This window comes from Myotis myotis, unplaced genomic scaffold (assembly GCF_014108235.1).
Source record: "Myotis myotis isolate mMyoMyo1 unplaced genomic scaffold, mMyoMyo1.p scaffold_m19_p_1, whole genome shotgun sequence".
Taxonomy (NCBI): Eukaryota; Metazoa; Chordata; class Mammalia; order Chiroptera; family Vespertilionidae; genus Myotis; species Myotis myotis.
The window spans coordinates 18,554,909-18,573,052 of record NW_023416313.1 but is presented as its reverse complement, the minus strand read 5'-3'; the positions used below and the strand labels follow the sequence as shown (position 1 = coordinate 18,573,052).

General features: G+C 36.4%; 1 protein-coding gene across 4 annotated transcripts in view; it reads right to left on the bottom strand.

Annotated features, from left to right (window-relative positions):
- The window catches only part of PCDH7 (protocadherin 7), a 429,980-nt gene that overhangs the window by 352,073 nt on the left and 59,763 nt on the right, over positions 1-18,144 (bottom strand). The window contains exon 2 of one of the 4 annotated variants that reach the window (XM_036330847.1): positions 4,845-5,114. The exons of the other annotated variants lie outside the window; for them this stretch is intronic. Within the exon in view, the coding sequence (XP_036186740.1) occupies positions 5,037-5,114 (78 nt within the window). The 3' untranslated portion in view covers positions 4,845-5,036. Of the gene's footprint in view, positions 1-4,844; positions 5,115-18,144 lie in introns of those variants that run through there. 4 annotated transcript variants of the gene reach the window in all.

Genomic DNA, 18,144 nt, shown 5'->3' with positions numbered 1-18,144 from the left:
CACCCTGTCATTTAGCACACGGCATTGGAATAATTACCCTGCATGGCTGGAATTCCCATTTGATTGCAAGCTCTCTCTGCTCAAAGAATGCAGTTGCCATTTTCCTCAGTCCACCCTGATTCCAGCAGCAGTCTTAATTTTTTTTTTAACTGATGCAGCCCAGCCATGGCTCAGTGGTTGAGTGTCGAGCTATGAACCAGGAGGTCACAGTTCAATTCTCGGTCAGGGCACATGCCCAGATTATGGGCTTGATCCCCAGTGTGGGGCATGCAGGAGGCAGACAATCAATGATTCTTTCTCATCATTGACGTTTCTATCTCTCCCGCTCCCTTCCTCTCTGAAATCAATAAAAATATATTTACCAAAAAAAAAAAAAAATGATGCAAATAGTACATATTTATAGTAACATATTTTCAGCCTGCAAAGCCAGTAAGTTAGGAAAGAATTTCTCTTCTCCAATGTACAGTTTAAAAGAGACCTTCTGTCACAGATTCCAACACTGTGCACCAAAACATCAGAATACCTCTCTCATCTAGTTTGTGCTGAATCTGCCTCGCTCAGGCTCATAGATGTGTGATGTAAGGAAATGCAAAATTTATCTCTGCACCCCCAAATAGTTTCAGAACCTAACTTGCACCCCTGACCTATAATAGGGTTCAAAATGACAGTTCTATGGCTCACCTGTCGAGTGCGGCCTCTGAAACCAGAGTGGCGGGACTCAAAGCCCAGCTCTACCCCCTGCTAGCTCTGGAGCTTTGTAAATTTACCTAAACTCTGTGTCTCATTTTCCTCATCTGTAAATTGAGTGGTTGTCATGACAATACTAGTATCAGTCTCATGAGGTTGATATAACTATTAAATAAATCAACACTTTGTCCAGCACATCCACATCCACACTGTAAATGCTACCCTCCCATTCGTCACTTAGTAGCCCTGTTGGTTATGAGAGAGAGAGGGAGAGAGGGAGAGAGAGAGAGAGAGAGAGAGAGAAATTCCACCCTTATATAACTTTTATTATAGTATATTATTACACTTATTTTATTATTATCAATGTTAATATCGTGTGTCTAATTCAGGGGTGGGCAAACTTTTTGACACGAGGGCCACAATGGGTTCTTAAACTGGACCGGAGGGCCGGAACAAAAGCATGGATGGAGTGTTTGTGTGAACTAATATAAATTCAAAGTAAACATCATTACAAAAAAGGGTACGGTCTTTTTTTTTTTTTTTAGTTTTATTCATTTCAAACGGGCCGGATCCGGCCTGCGGGCCGTAGTTTGCCCACGGCTGGTCTAATTTATAAATTAAATTTTGTCACAAGTATGTATGTGAGGGGAAAAGCTGCATATATATATATATATGTATATATATATATATATCACCATATATATACACATATATAATACCACATGTATACATATATATACCATATATACATATATAATACCATATACCATATAATACCAAATACATATATAATTACATATATATGTAAATTTGGTACTATCCATACCATCCACAGGGTCTCAGGAGTCCACCACTAATGATCTTGGAACTGATCCCCCACAAATAAGGGGGGGACCTACTTGAGGCAAGTCCACTCTTCTTTTTTTTTTTTAAATGTACAGAAGCAAGAGGCAAGAGTAGGAGTCTTATTTAGAGACAGTGGACATGGGAGAAGCTTGGTAGGTGAAAGTCTGCAATTCTCCCATTTAAATTTCTAATCTTGTAAAGTAAATTAATATAATGACAAAATTGAAATTTAGGATCTAAATCGATTCCATAAATGGCCAGAAGTTCACCTAAATGAAAAAAAAAAAAATGTTTGGTGTGACCAATGACCTAAATAAGGATCCCTGAGGATCACCTATGCCACCCCTGTGACTTAGAAAGTGACACTATTTTGCAAGTCAGAATGTTGCAAGGATTAAAAAAAAAAAATCTACTTAATATATATGCTTTCATTTTGCTTCCTGCTGTTTCTCTGACCTTTCCCAGCTGGAGTAGTTGCAGGAAACTAAAGTAAAAGTACTGTTTTTCTGTGTGAGGCACTTTGCTACTAAACATTAATCATGAAATTGTAATAGTCGCAAGACTCCTCTGCCTGTTGCTTCTTCTAAGAAGAGAATTACTATTAGATGAAAGAGCCCACAGCAATAAACATCAGGGGCTAGAGTTTCCTCCTCTGAACACTACCAGGGTGATCCAAGTCCAGAAATGCCTTTGAAGTCACAGAGACCTTCATGTGCTGATCAATCCTTGGGGGGTAAGAGCAAGAAAAACTGGTTCTCACACTTTAATACTCTGCCAGGGATGCATTCAACACCATGCAGAACAAAAAGATTTCTTCAGGAACAAATTGAAGCATTTTATACGGAGGGGCTCCTTGGTTCAATTAACTAAGAGGGACCCATTGATCCCAGAACATGATTATTGATACCTCAATACAAATCCCATTAAGTCAAACCAAGAATGGAACAGTAACAACTGTATATTTCTATGTTCCCCTGGTCTTGGGGCATGCATTGAGATTTGGGTCTATTTCAATAAAAAACAATGTGGAATTCTCTTAATACAGATGACCAGTATTGATTATTAACAGAACCAGTATTGAATATCACATTGCAAAATTTCAAAGTTATCGAAATCTTAGAAGTTAAGAATTTAAATGACCTTAAAATTGGTAGTTCAGTTCAAACCTATCACTTATGAATGAGGGAGAAGAGCAGCTGAGAACACAGGTATCTTTGGGTCTTGCTGTTTAGAGGCAGAGCAAAGTTTACCATCCAGACTCCTGGCACAGCAGGCTGGGAAAGGTCAATGGGGGTATAAGGAGACACATGTAATACTTTCAACAGTAAAGAATAATAATAAAAAAAGATTCCTGGCACAGTTCAGGGTGCTTTTCTCCACACACTCTCACAATTCTCTGTTGGACCTTTTCTTTCCTTTTTTTGTTTTGTTGTTAATCCTCACCTGATGATATTTTTCCGTGGATTTTTTTTTTTTTTTTTTAGGGTGTGGAAAGGAGGAGGGGAGGCACAGATAGAGGAACATTGATGTGAGAGAACCGAGGTACTGGAATCAAACCTGGGACCCTTCAGTCCTCTGGCCCACAGCCTGTCCATCGAGCCAAAACTGCTAGGGCTGTCCAACCTTCTCTCTTTATCTTAAGTGGCTAAACGCTTCACTCTCAAATTGTACAGATGTGTGGAGAATGTATTCTAAAACCCAGCAACATGAACATATTTTATGTCCCATTGTTTTAAGATACTCTTAAAATACAAAATATAGGCACTTTATAAAGTAGGTTATTTTATTATTATTTTCATCACAGAAAAAATATTCAATACAATAGAATTATACAATTTGTAGACTTATAATTGATTATACTAGCATAAATAAAGGCAAAAATCCCTGTAATAATGTAGAGTACCAACTTCAGCTGATTGTCACATAGAAAGAAGAGGTAAAAATTTCAACTATAAAGTTAACCAGCAAGATAAAGAGAAATGAATACAAATACCAAAGAACAGTAGTTTCAAGATTATTATGGCACATGCTGACTACAAAAAAATATATCAATTTGTGTTAAATATTCACTGTCTTATCTAGGTTAATTTATGATTATTTATATAATTTAAGTTGAAGAAAGGTTTTTTAAAAATACATGTAACTTATTGGTAGATTAAAAAGTTATAGTTAGCACACAAATATTTCTCAAATCTCTTCCATAAGCTCATCCATGATTCACATCCTTGTCACTGAGTGAAGTAGCCTGAAGGAGCATAACAGAACTTTCCAACTGGCTTCAAACTGATTTTGCAGGAGCCTACCCTTATTATTTACAGACATTGGCACCATCTCCATTTAAACAGCTCAATTGCCATAAATATTCTATTTAATTGGAGAGTCTTTGCAGTAGTCATCCTATTTTAGCATTGCTTCCGTTGTGAATAATAATCTTTAATAATGATTATAATACATATGAATGGCTTAAGACAGTTTACCTCTTTACATTCTAGGTAACAGCCCAAAGTGCAAATGCCAATCATTACATTTTACAGCCTTCCACTTACACACATGCATATACACACACACACATACACTCACATCCATCCAAAAGTTAAGACTTTACATTTATAGTGTCTTCAATTGAGAAAAAAAATAATAATAATGCAAAGAGGTACTTCCTGCATGCAATTCATCCTTAATAAAGTAAAAATGCCCTCTTTTGCATATATAAATGCATAGGACCGCACATTTAAAGGCCAGTTTCCTATTCACATAATGGCCATACATTCCTTGAACATTTATGGGGTTTACCCTAAATCCAATCAGCAATCGTGTAAAATGTCTGCCATCTGTCTTTTGCTTTTACACCATAAGAAATTATGTTTCAACAAGTATCGCAATGACCTAAATTTTGTTTTCTCTCATGTCCACGAGTTTCTCACATCCCCTGATTGACAGTCGTATCAGTCTAATCTTCTGAGAACTCAGTCCTGAGGTATACGTTTCCATTTTCTTTGTTGATCTAGCACTGGCTCAGGTGATCTCTGCATAATGAATCCAATTAGTTCCAGCAAGGCAAGTGCAATCATATCTATGCTAAATCTCCACGTTATTAACTATAAACACTAACAGGATACATGTCTCCGCTCTTTGCTGGAGTCCATTCAAGTGCAAACTGAAGAGAAAGGATTTCCTGTTCTTCTTTTCATACTCCTGAGTATGATGATATCTGACTTTGTTTCTCCACAGTTATTGATAAGATTAAAAAACTCTCTCACATCCCTCCTTTATTCCATATTGAAAGTTTGATCTTTTTTTCAGTTGTTTGCAAAGTATAGTTCGATTCTTTTTTTTTTTTTTTCCAGAGATTTTAATTTAAAGCCATTTTTTTTTTTCTTCTAAATCAGAGCTTCATTTTAATCAGCTAGTGGTCCTGCGCCATGGGAATCAATTTCTTTTTACAGAAGACAAATCCAGGTCTATTAGGATCCAACACACTGAGTTGGAACATTACATGTATTTCACTTACGAGCACATACATTCATTTTACACGATTCCTCAGTGTGGCCAGGGGGGTTCGTGGTCTGCACTGAATCCACCTATAAAAAATACAAAAATATATGTCTGCTTTACAGGGATGGGAGTAGGGTTTTGCTAGCCTCGTTCCAAAGCTTGGAAGCACATCTTTGCTAATAGTACTCTTTCCTTCGTTAGGGATATATGGCCATGACCTCTTTCAGAAGTCACAGAGACCTAACAGTTCTCCTTCAGTTAACAGCCCTGGGGCATCTAAATCAATACTGCTGGCTTATCTCTTGGATACCTGCTCTGTAAATATCAAGAGATATTTTCATGGAAAAAAGAAAAAAAAAAAAACTGGATGAATTGTGTTTCTGGCTTCCAGCTTTTCAAGGCTGTGAAAAGTCACCAGAAGAGGGGTGCAGTGGTGGAAGTGTCATTTGTTTTTGTTTATACTGCAAATAAAAGAAGGAAATAGTACTTTTGTTGTCATTGATTATACAATTTACAAATCCCTAAGATCGCAGGGACCTGAGTCTGACCTGAATGTTCACTCCCGACAAAGCAGCTCTCTAGTCTCCAAATGCAATCAGTAGATAGCTCCCAATCTCTTTATAGAAATCTGAGCAGTTTACATGCTATCAACAAATGGCCTGTTGACCTCTGGTCAGGGTTGAATTACTCTACCTTCAAAGTCTTAACTGGTAAAGGGTAATGTTTTCCAACTTTTTATCGTTTGCACAACTAAAAGTGAAGCTAATCCTTCAAAATGTTTTGGTGCTAATGTCAGTTTTAAATCATAGTATTTCTCTTAACATGAGCCTGTCCAATAGGCTAATTTCTACTCTCAGTGCCAGAAGTATACAGAGTATTGTTTTCCAGTTTGGTGGTGCAATAGATGTTAGTAAAATGTTTAGTAAGTTGAAATATTGCCAACAGGATAATAAATTACTTCTGTGGAACAAATATCCTATAATTAACTACCAAAGTAGTTATCTTTACTAACTAGAATCAGAAAAGAGAAATATTCCCCCTGATTTCCAATACAACACTGCATCCTCAGAAAACAAGAATCAGTGTTAGAAAAGAAGTAAAATGATTTATTTCACTGAGTAACTGATCAATTCATTTTTGAAAGGAATCAATTCATTTGTAAAAAAAAAGTAATGTATAATTTTAAAGTTGTTTATATTCAAGAGCAGATAATGTTAAAGATTACTCTGACCACCAATTATTATTAGCTGTATATATTTAAGTGGCTTTAAAATATCTTAATTTTTTTCAATTAACTTTTATCTTTTCCTAGATATTAAAAACAAATATTTTTTTTCTTTCTCTAGCAGTTATAAATTCTAACATAACTTAGGATGTACTGGCCAATTACACAAGTAGCACACATTTACCAAGGCACCTATGATAAGTGAATCTTCTGAGTTACATTGAAAGCTTAAGATGAACAAAGTTTGTCTCATTTTACACAAACTATATCGCTGCATATTTCATTTCAAAACTGCTTATACACAGGTGAAAGCTAAATATTTGGAAGTTTCAGAAGTTTTTCTTCATTACCAAACCAACTATGATACAGCTATAATGCACACTGAGACTACGTCAGATCTTCCTGGTAGATACTCTTACTATAGGATATATTGCCATAGAATTTACCAAATATTTAACTATTTTTGTGAAGTTCTTCATTTAATCCTCACACCTTATACAAGGCTACAATGTGCTCCATGAGGGCAAACATCATGTACACTCTGTTTATTGCTTTGGTCTCAATTCTGGCACATAGTTAGCCCTCAATGAAAATTGGTTTAATGAATGAACACATATTTAGGAATAGCTAATTAAGGAAATCACATCACTTGTCATATCATAGTATCACTTGTACCTAATTTTAATATTTTGAAATCATGTGGTTACCTTTGACTTTCTTTTTATTTGTCCTATGACAGATCAAAGAATAGACCTTTTTGAACAGCAGTCAATTTTACTAGCATATTATTTGTCTCATTTTTTCTCTCTGTTTCTTAAATTTAAAATTTCACTAATCTTCTCTTTCTTTAATCCTTCCCATATTATAATCATCATCTTTTCTTAAAGAAATAATACTATGTAAAATGTTCTGCAGTTTTTTGATAAATGAATAAACAGATAAAATAATTTCTTAAAACATAGAAAATAAGAAGTGTCAAAGTGTTTCATTTTCTATTTTTAAGACCTGACATACTTTTCTCTTAAAAGCATCCCCAAGAAATAGAATGCATTTAAGTAATGAAGTCGTCATACTGCCACACAGCATAATAAACTCCTCTTATTAAAATGTTATTGCGGAACAGAACTAACTCTCATAAATTAACTACGTAAAAGCAGGCTTCACGTTTTTGTGGTTTGAAGCTTTGAGGCACTGAACAAATGGATTTGTGCACTAACGTTCACCTGTCACTAAAGCCAAGAAAAATGGATTTTTTCCTCAGCATTAAAGGTTAATACTGAAAAACAAAAGTGCATACCTAGAGTCCATGGAGAACGACATAGGCATCACCATCGCGAAACCTGCAATGGCTGAGGGTCAGGATAGAAATGGATGTTACCAGGTCATGTTTTTGTTTTGATTTGAATCCGCTAATTAAAATGGCCCTGGAAGCAATTTTCAGATCACTGCCACTGAGGAAGGCTCCACTAAATCAAACAGAACCAATCTCTCAGTCAGGCCAATTCAACTGAAGTCCTATAGACACAGCCTTTGCCTTCGCCTTCCAACCTTTTCCTCCATGTGTTCTATCTCCTAGGCAACAAGTTACACACACACACACACACACGACGAAAACAAGTTGTCCTGGAGCATTTTCTACCAGACCACTTATGTATCTCCCTCAGTTTTTGTAACCATGCTAAAAGAAGAAACCGTATTTTTTTTTAACCTGGCTATTTATTTATTTATCCATCCTTTAACTCAAACTAGACTCACTAACCTGATTCACCCACCCCCTTCTCCTTCGTTTAATCCTTAAGCCCTCAAGACAATGAGGTTCTGGTGAGCAGTCAGTAATCTTAGAAACAGTCTTGGGTCTGTTGACCACAGGGACAGAGTTTTGGTCAAATTAGAGATAACATCTAGTACAGTTGTGTTTCAGCTCTAGAACAAACCATTGATCGCATCCTGGTGAAAACAGATAAGACAATGATGTGGCTGACATCAGGCTCAGATCCAGTGATCAACTACCCATACCCTAGTACCAACCAATCAGTAGACACTATGACCCTGACCATGACCTAACTTCCTTAGTCACCATGCTTGATGGTTTTCCCCCTGGATAGCCCATACCCTAAAAGCCATCAAGTGCCATGTCTTTGAGAATGAGCTACCTGGGACTCTGGGCATGGTGCCATCTCCTTAATAAATACTTACTTTCTTGGCTGCAAACTCCTGTTCATGTCTTATTGAGCTCTGATGTGCACAGGCAAATGGACCCCTTTGGACTCGTAACATTTATTTCCTAACCAAAAGGACTGAAATAAGCTGGGAGTTTAATTAATAAAAACTATCAGTAAAATGTTAAATTTAATAATTTAATGAAAGCTATGTTCTTTCCAGAACTCCCTGGTCAATAATTGGTGACTAATGCTTGGAATAAGAAAGGCATTATGCAGAAAACAGGAATAGGATTCAGGTTTAGGTACAAAAATACATTGGACACTCACACATAAGAGTAGACATCCTCTTAATTATTCTGAAAAGAACTTTAAAACCATAAACAAGGGAATATATATTTTTGAAAGGCACATGTCTCTATTTTTCTACTTATTTTTATTAGACATGCTTCAAAACTAAATCATGCACCTATGTAATTGGTGTAGATTAAGTACAAGTATCTGTTGAATGTGGTTGCATATAATTGGCAATCTGTAAAAAGATTCTATGAATATTCATTACTTTTTCCTTCACTGATATTCAAATCTAGGGAACAGTATAATGTATCAAATTAAAAGAAGACTATTCCACAACATAGAGAAACAAATTGATGTTAGTTTCCACAACCTAGACACAGGAAATTGATACTGCTATATTAGAGCATAAATAAATATCATAGGAGTTGAACTGGGACAGAGCCACCTAACAATACTGAAGGTTTATCTGTTATCTGTTTTTGAATACTAATGGAAAATGGGACATAAACATAAGGTAAACATGGGATTTGTTGGGTGGAAGACTATGAGAAAGACAATTTGAAAGGATTCAGTCTTTTACATCTTTTTTATTTATAAAAATGATGTACCCTAAGCCTATATTATAATAATTATTAGTTATTGTCACACCTATATAGATGCTTATTAAAAGATTTCACTTAACTATCTAATTTAACATCACAGAACCCTTATGAAATAGAAATTATAATTTTGTTCATTTTACATATGAAGGAATTGAAGCTCAGAGAGCTTGATCTTCTTATGTAAAATCACACAGACAAGAAGAGGTACAGTAAGGGTGTCAAACCAAGACTTTTGGCTCCAAATCTAATTTTTTTCCCTTACATTGTTTTCTCAAAATTCTTTTTTGTTTTTTAATTTGGCTTGGAATCTTTGAGAAATCATTGGCTAAGTTATAACTGCAACTGTCTCCATTTTTTCCATGGTTTGAGGAATAATAAGCAAACTTATGCAAGTTCCCAAAACTATTATAAATGAATGTGTTAAGAAGCTCAGTTCCAGAAGCCTATCGTTGATCATATACAGCAGTGGTTCTCAACCTTCCTAATGCCGCGACCTTTAATACAGTTCCTCATGTTGTGGTGACCCCCAATTTCATTGTTACAAATTGAACATAATTAAAGCATAGTCATTAATCACAAAAACAATATATAATTATATATGTGTTTTCCAATGGTCTTAGGCGACCCCTGTGAAAGGGTCGTTAGACCCCCAAAGGGGTTGCAATCCACAGGTTGAGAATCGCTGATATACATGATTCTACCTTAATTATTTAAATTTATGAAAACATACCTCAAAGTTGTCTAAATTGCCAAAAGAAAAATTAACAAATGAGACAAATTCTATCCATTCAAAGAAAGGGAAGTTTATGCCCACTCACATGGGTGAGAGTGCACACATACACAAAAAGGCCATTCATTTGCACTGTTTGAGCTACACTCTTAAGAAAAGAAGCCTTTGAGATTGTGAGTCAACCACTGAACTGGCCATGGAAGGAAAGGGGTTAGCTATGAACAAAATCCCTCATCATAGGCACTTTGCTGACTTCAAAATATAAATGAGATGGGCCCTCACAAAAGAATGCTTCAGGTTGGATAGTCAAGTAATCAATATTTATTGACTGACTGACTGCTAGAATCATGGAATCTCAGAATCAGAAAGAACGCCAAAGGTCAGAGTCCAATCATGTGAGTGGCATCTCGGGAGGCATGGGAGGTCATACAGAGCATCCAGCACACTGCTGGTTCTGAGGAAACCTTTATCTTTGGAAGAGATAGACCAATATCCTATATAATAAAGAGGTAATATGCAAATGGTCATTACACCATGACATGTAACAACCTATCAGCAGGAGGGAGGGGCAGCAAGGTACCTGAGGCAGAGAGGCACAGGAGGCAGGGCAGTGGGTGGAGAGCCCACTAACGTAGAAATACAACTTCAGGGGCAGCGAGCTATCTGTGGTAGAGAGCTATGAGCAGCGGTGAGCGGGGCGGCCAGCGGAGGCCAGCAGGCAGCAAGCTACTCACACACGGATTCATGCGCAGGGCCACTAGTATATATATAAACAGATCACTAACCTTCGGGAGGAAAAGATAAGAGCCAAGTAGGTAAAACAATTCCAAAGAGTGAGAAGAGACTGTGATGAGGATAGTAGGAAGAGGGGTCATTGACTAATAGAACTTAAGCTGGGTCTTAAAAGATAAGTAAGCTTGAGATCTATGGAAATGAGGGAAAACTGCATTCCCATAAAAGTCAAAATTGTGAAGAAGCCATGAGATGAGGTCAGGAGGCTGTGAGTGGATTTCCCCGCCTAACCCAGAGATTTCCATAATCTCACTCAACTCCAGCATGAGCTACCTTCTCTCCTTAGCTCAAACCTACATATAAAAGGAGCCAATGTAATAATTAGAAAAACAACAAAACTGTCCTGAACATCTTAAATAAGAAACACACAGGCAAATTAGGTAACCGACAAAGCCAGAGTATGCAATTAACACAACTATTTGTTAAAGCTAATGTAATTAAGCTGAGGATTCCTGCTCTAGAGCAGCCTATCCTCATGTTACATTTTGTATAAGTTAAATCACAACTTTATTTTTTCGTGTTTTTATTTCAAATGAGTATTTTGAAGAAACATTCTTTCTAAATCAGGGAGGGATAGAAATCAACCCAATAGACTGCCATCAGTATATAAGTGAACACATTAAAATGGATCCCATTTTTATAGTTCAATTACATTTGGCCAAAGTTGAACATTTGTGCATTTCCAGTCCTACAGCTCATAATAAAAATGTACAATGATGCAAACTTAAGCTACGATCATTATCCTCTTCAGGCCATAAAATCAGCCACCTTTGGAAACAAAAAAGCTGTACCGGCTAGTATTCATTTGCCAAAGCAATAAGCTGCCCGAGAGAAACCGGGACTCGATGTTAATGAGAAGATGAAGTGAACAACAAACTCAGCTATTCTTAAATGCCACTGAAATTGCCATCGTGTGCCTGAAAAATTGAGTGCTACTTGGGGAGCCTTAAAACCCACAGAGGGGAGTATAAAGCAGTCAAAGTGTTTCCAGATGATGGATAAACTCACAAGGAGTTTGATCCACTAACAAGGAAATGGTGTAAATGTCCAAGGAATTAACGGAGTCTTGAAAGAGTAAGATAGAACAACATTACAAAATCCAGCCAACCAGTGTCCTGCTTCTGAAAGACATGCTAAAAGTGTAAGAATTGGCACAATGATTATGTGGTCCCTTGGTTAATAATACATGAATTTCTAAATTAAATATACTTCTCTTTTAATATGATTTATGGTTGACCAACTTCAAAAATCTATGCTTTCTGATTGTTAGAAATTTCTAGAAATGTTTGCATAAACACTTTTGTAAATACTAAGAGCCACAAATTTAAGGACTGATATGAGCATATTAAAATATTGACTTTTCATATACAGCAAGACAACATTAATAACTAATGTAGAAATTATTCACCTTACCAGTGAAAATACTGATGCCCAGAGGGATGACAAGACATATTCAATGTAACACTGCAGACCTAGGATTAAAACTAAATGTCCTCACTCCCAAATTCAGTGGTTTATTTCCATTTAAATTATGGGAATTACATGTACAATAAATGGAAGATTTTAGGATGAGATTCATTAAATAAGGGCCACGTATCTGTAATTCCAGGACATTTCAGCTGTGAAATGCAGTGAAGATATAGAAGTTACATAGATATCCTTTTAATTGATAGTGGATTCTGTATTAATTATGTCAATGGGCTCATTGAAAAGATCCAGTGGCAATGCAAAAAATACAGCAAGTATGTTAAATCCCAATACAAGAATCTTTGTAATAAAAATGTTTCTGCATGGACAAAATTTGCATAATCCTTTATTATTGTTGTTGTTGTTATTAGTTTGAAGAGTTTGTAAAACTGTTAAAAAATTTTAAAAATCACTTTAAACCAAGCTTTTTTGTAGCTTACTTTCAAATTTTTAGGTGGAGGTGGTCTCAATCAATATTACATAGAACTTTTTCAATATTCCTCACAGGAAAAGGGCTGTACATCTTCCACTTTAAAATAGGTCACAAGACTTAAAGCGCTTAATCAAAAAGCAATATGGTGTTTCTTAACAGAGGAGGAAAAGATTATTTGCTTCTCTTTTGCTCCTTTGTCTTATAAGTGCAGTGTGATATATTAGTTTAATTAGAGTCTACCAAATTATCATAAGGATTTTATGTGCTGCAAATAATTGGTTTTTTGTTCTCTGCTCACTTTTTGTTAATGGAAGCAGAACATTTTTTTTTAATGATACTTAGTATAAGACACTAGAAAACTACAAGGAGGAAAGGCACAATGAGGTGCCTAATTGAAGTGACCTTTGTCATCTTGGACATAAAATTAAGTCTGCACTAAAGTAATAAAAGAATGTCAATGGTTCCCAAGAGTTAAGAGGATAGGTATAGGGACCAGAGCCAAACCACACCAATAATGCTACCATAAAAACTGACAATCCTATTAATATAAAAAGCCAATAGGCTCTAAAATGAAGTGTGTGTGTATATGTATATATATATATATATATATATATATATACACATATCATATATATATCATGTTATAAAAGTTTTAAAAATGTAAACCATTATCATGTGCAGTCTGGAGGAGATGCCTCCTTGACCATGCATGCTACTGGAGCTCTTGGGCCCTGAGTTAACCTTTTTACTTCTCTGAGGCTGGTTTCTGCATCATAGACAGGGACCTAAGCGCCTGTAGGGATTCAACAGAAAGCCCCTGTGATAGTTAGTTTCATGTGACAACTTGGCTCGGCCACGGTGCCCAGATAGTCGGTCAAACATTATTCCAGATGTTTTTGTGAAGGTGTTTTTTGGATGAGATTTACATGTAAATCTGTGGACTTGAGTAAAGCAGACTTCCCACCACAATGTGGGTGGGCCTCATCCAATCAGTTGAAGGCCTGAGTAGAACAAAAAACTGACCTCCCCTGCGCAAGAAGAAAATCTGCAACAGATGGACTTCTGACTTGAACCACAACATCAGCTTTTCCCTGGGTCACCTGCGTGACAGCCCGCCCTCCTGATTTTGGACTTGCCAGCCTCCACAATCATGTAAGCCAAATCCTTTAAATAAATCTCTTACTAGGTTATGTATAAAAAATGTAAACCATAGTGAACCCATTTTTTTCATGAGACAGATAATCCAGATAAAGTATACTACAAAGTACTACTTAATAAGAGACAGTTTAAGCATACAAGTGAACATAGGATTAATGAAGGTAACACATTAAATCAAATTGTTTCATAGAGTAACAATACTAACATAACCCCGCTTGCCAAAGGTGAGTTGGAGCAACTTTTAATTAAAGTACACATTCACTTACAAGACACTGATGTCTCTTAAGAGTAGCGTAGTAAAACCCAAGAATAACCTGTGAACATGAAATCAGCTGATTATTTTGTGACATCTGAAAGACAGAAATTACCAATAATTTTCTTATAGTTTAATTGCTAAAGTATGTTTCAAAATATATATAGCACATAAGTTGTAATCAGCAATGCTTCTCTTATTAAAAAAAAAAAAATGTGGCCACTACTCATGTACTACTATCCTGACAGAAACATAAACTATACATATATTCCAGACTTCCTGAAATGTTGGAGCTTTTATTTCATTTTCTGAATTTTCTTTTGATTTTTACTTCTATTTTTTATTTAATAATATGTTAAGCATTTTCAATTACTAACAATAACTAACATTCTAGTGAGTGTTTAGCAGAGAACTCAGGCTAACTGAACACAGTCCCTAAGAAGTAGATGCTGTCATTAACCCCCTTTAACAAAGAAGGAACTCAGGAACTGAGAAGTTAACTTGCTCCAAATCACAGTTCTAAAAAATGGTAACATTAGACTTCTAAGCCCAGGAAGTCTCACCCCAGTGCCTATGCTTTTCACTCCACTCCACTCCACTGTCTCTCCAATTAGTGATAAAATAGGTGTTCCTAAAAGCAGGTTTTGTCCAACTTTCTATACCTTTTCAAATATACCCAACAACATTTTTCAGGTAGAGAACAATAGCAGAGTTTTTATATCTCCATGAAACATGTAGCATCTAATCTTAGATTTATTAAATCTCTCTCTCTCTCTCTCTCTCTCTCTCTCTCTCTCTCTCTCTCTCTCTCTCTCTCTCTCTCACACACACACACACACACACACACACACACCACCCATACACTCACCAAGTTAATAATCACATCATTATATATCTGAGGAACATCCTATATGAGTACATAATGAATGTGATCATTGATTTCAGAAAGGAAGGGAGAGATAGAAACATCAGTGATGAGAGGGAATCAATCGGCTGCCTCCTGCACATCCCCCACTGGGAATCGAGCCCCCAACCTGGGCATGTGCCCTGACCAGGAATCGAACCGTGACCTCTTGGTTCATAGGTCAACATTCAACCACTGAGCCATGCCGGCCAGCTGAGGTTTTACTCTTTTCTTAAAAGTACTGCTATGTTCTTGTGAAATCCTATGACGTCGAAATGTGCCTAACTGATAATTAAACCAAGAAAAGATAGTCTTCCCAACCAAGAAAACATTTTGAAAGATAATTTGTTATTGGTGGTCTCTGAAAAAACACTCCTAGGAAGGAGTGCTCCCTCGGCCTGTGCCCATGCATATTTTGAACAGATAGATTTGATTTATTCCATTTGTTTTAAGCCAAAGAGTGGAAGGGAATCTTTGACAAAACTGTCATCTTTAAACCGTGGTGATATTTCATTTTCCCCTTCTGCACTATTGAGATTGCCTGGAACTGAAATGCTTCCAGCGGCTCCTGTGTCCAATTTTTCAAAGCTGTCACTTCCTAGCAAATCTGCTTAAGCAAAATACTTATGTTGTTAGAAAACAGAACAAACATACATTATAAAATACATTCTATTCCTCTTTGCAGGTCAAAGTCTTATTAAAGGATGGGGACTTGGAAGAAGATGTGGAAATAAATTAAAAGATGACTATGATGAATTGGTCTAAGTCCATGAATCGGGTGCACCTCTGATTAGTTTCCAATGATACACTGGGACTTAGCTCAGGAGAGTTTTCCACACAACAATCCTGTAATCAAAACGTTATTTTCAATGCATTCGCTAAAGGTCATTACACTGAAAGAGAACAAATCCAAAGCAAAATGGGACGTTGAAAGATGGTCATGGTTACTCTTCCTCAGTTCATGTGTATAGCAGCTATTATAACGCACCTGTCAACATTCTATAGTCCCGGAGGGTAACAAAAGTATCACCAAGCGTTACCCTTGTAGACCTCTGGCCTCCCTGAACAGTGGATGTCATAACTCATATCCTATAGTACCTGCCCAAGTGCAAAGTAATAATTACAAGAGGAGTGTGAAAGATAACAAAACTTCAGTTATTGCCAAGCAAGTTCCAAAATGTTGAGAAGAAATATGCTTTGAAAAGGTTCAGTCATATTGATTTGAAATATTACTCAATTTTTTTCAATATAAATTTTTATTGATTTCAGAGAGGAAGGGAGAGGGAGAGAGATAGAAACATCAATGATGAGAGAGAATCATTGATCGGCTGCCTCCTGCATGCCCCCTACTGGGGATTGAGCCCGCAACCTGGGCACATGCCCTGACCACCTGACGGGGAAATGAACCATGACCTCCTGGTTCATAGGTTGACACTCAAACACTGAGCCATGCTGGCCATGCTTACTCAATATTCTTAACACTGGGTATACTTTCTGGGTACACATATACACATATGTTCAAAATTGTATATGTGTATAGGTATGCAGTTATATATTTATCACACGTGTAACTTTTTTCTTGCATGCATAACTACACAAATCTGGCTTAAATTAATTTTTTTCCGTTATGTAGTAAAAATTACCTAAGACTTACAATTTCTTCCATTACTTTAAGAAGCTAGTCATGTCTCAGCAAAAGTCCAGAATGCTTATGGTGTACAATCTGAAACCCAATTCTCTCCTGGCACTTTAACACTAGATCCGTCACCCTTTAACACCACAAAATCAATACCCTGGAATGTCATGGTCCTCTGATGGCCCACAAAGTCAAGGCATGATCAATTTCAACTTCCTTACTAGACAGAAATAGACTTAGACAAATAAAAGAGATTTCATTCAAGTTAAATTCAATAAAACAAAGGAATAAAGATTGTTAGAATTTAGTCCTATAAAATTACACTTAAGTCTAGATCCATTTTTAAATCCAACTAAATTGTGCACCCAGGCAAAAGATATGTATCATAAATTAAAACAAGCCAGAATTTACTCCAATTCCAAGATAAAGATTTACTACTCATTAATATGTCTGTGTGTGTGTGTGTGTGTGTGTGTGTGTGTGTGTTTCCTTCATTGCATTAGTTAGTAAGTGGTAGGGGAAGAATTGTCTGAGTTGTTTATTGTGTATCCCTAAAAAACAGGATAATTTTGGCTTTACTTCTCAGTAAAAGCAGAAATCATCTTGTCTTTCTTATCATATCCTGCCCATGACACAGAGCAAGCCCTTAATAAATATTTTATCAGTGTATGAAAATCAATGCATGCATTCAATATAATCTGGCACATAAACTCTACTGAGGACAAAAGCTTTCTCTTTCCTGCTCACTGCTGTATCCCTGGCTTCTAGAGTACCTAGCGCCTAGTAGGCACTCAGCAAACATCTGCTGATTTGAACGACTAGAGAATGATACTAGTTTAATTTATACTAGTTAGTTTCTAGCACTCAGTGGAATTGAAATTAGAGTGGCGATTTAAAGAGTTTTCTTCAGTAACACACACTTTATATATCAGTGGTTTTATTCTGCGCCTAAACTTCAACCTATATAAACACACCAAGGCTTATTATTTAGTAACACTTAGAAAAAGCCAGGCCCCAGAGTCAGGGGACATGAAGTGTAGTTGAGGTTCACTAATTTGCTATGTAACTTTGCCTCTCCAGTTTCATCTATAAAATGTAAAGGAGGGATAAGAGAGAACAAAAATGGTTCGTAGGTATCCTCTTGGGAGTATGTAGGTATACACCCTCTTGGGTAAGTGTGAAGAAATGGGTTCAAAAGAAATCAATAAGGTGGACTCTATGGGTCAGAGAAATGCTGGAAAGCAACCTTATTAAGAGAGTTAAAAGAAATTGGAGTCATTCGATTGAACAAAGAAAATGCTGAAACTGTCTAAGTGAAGCAAACCAGTATGGAAGGACTTACAGGCATGTGGTCCGAGAGCTGAGTTATTACTTCCAGTCCCACTAAAGCCAAGAGTAGGGTGGCTCACTCCTTTTCTTCCTACACCATCAAAACTAAAATTAAAAAATATATATACCCA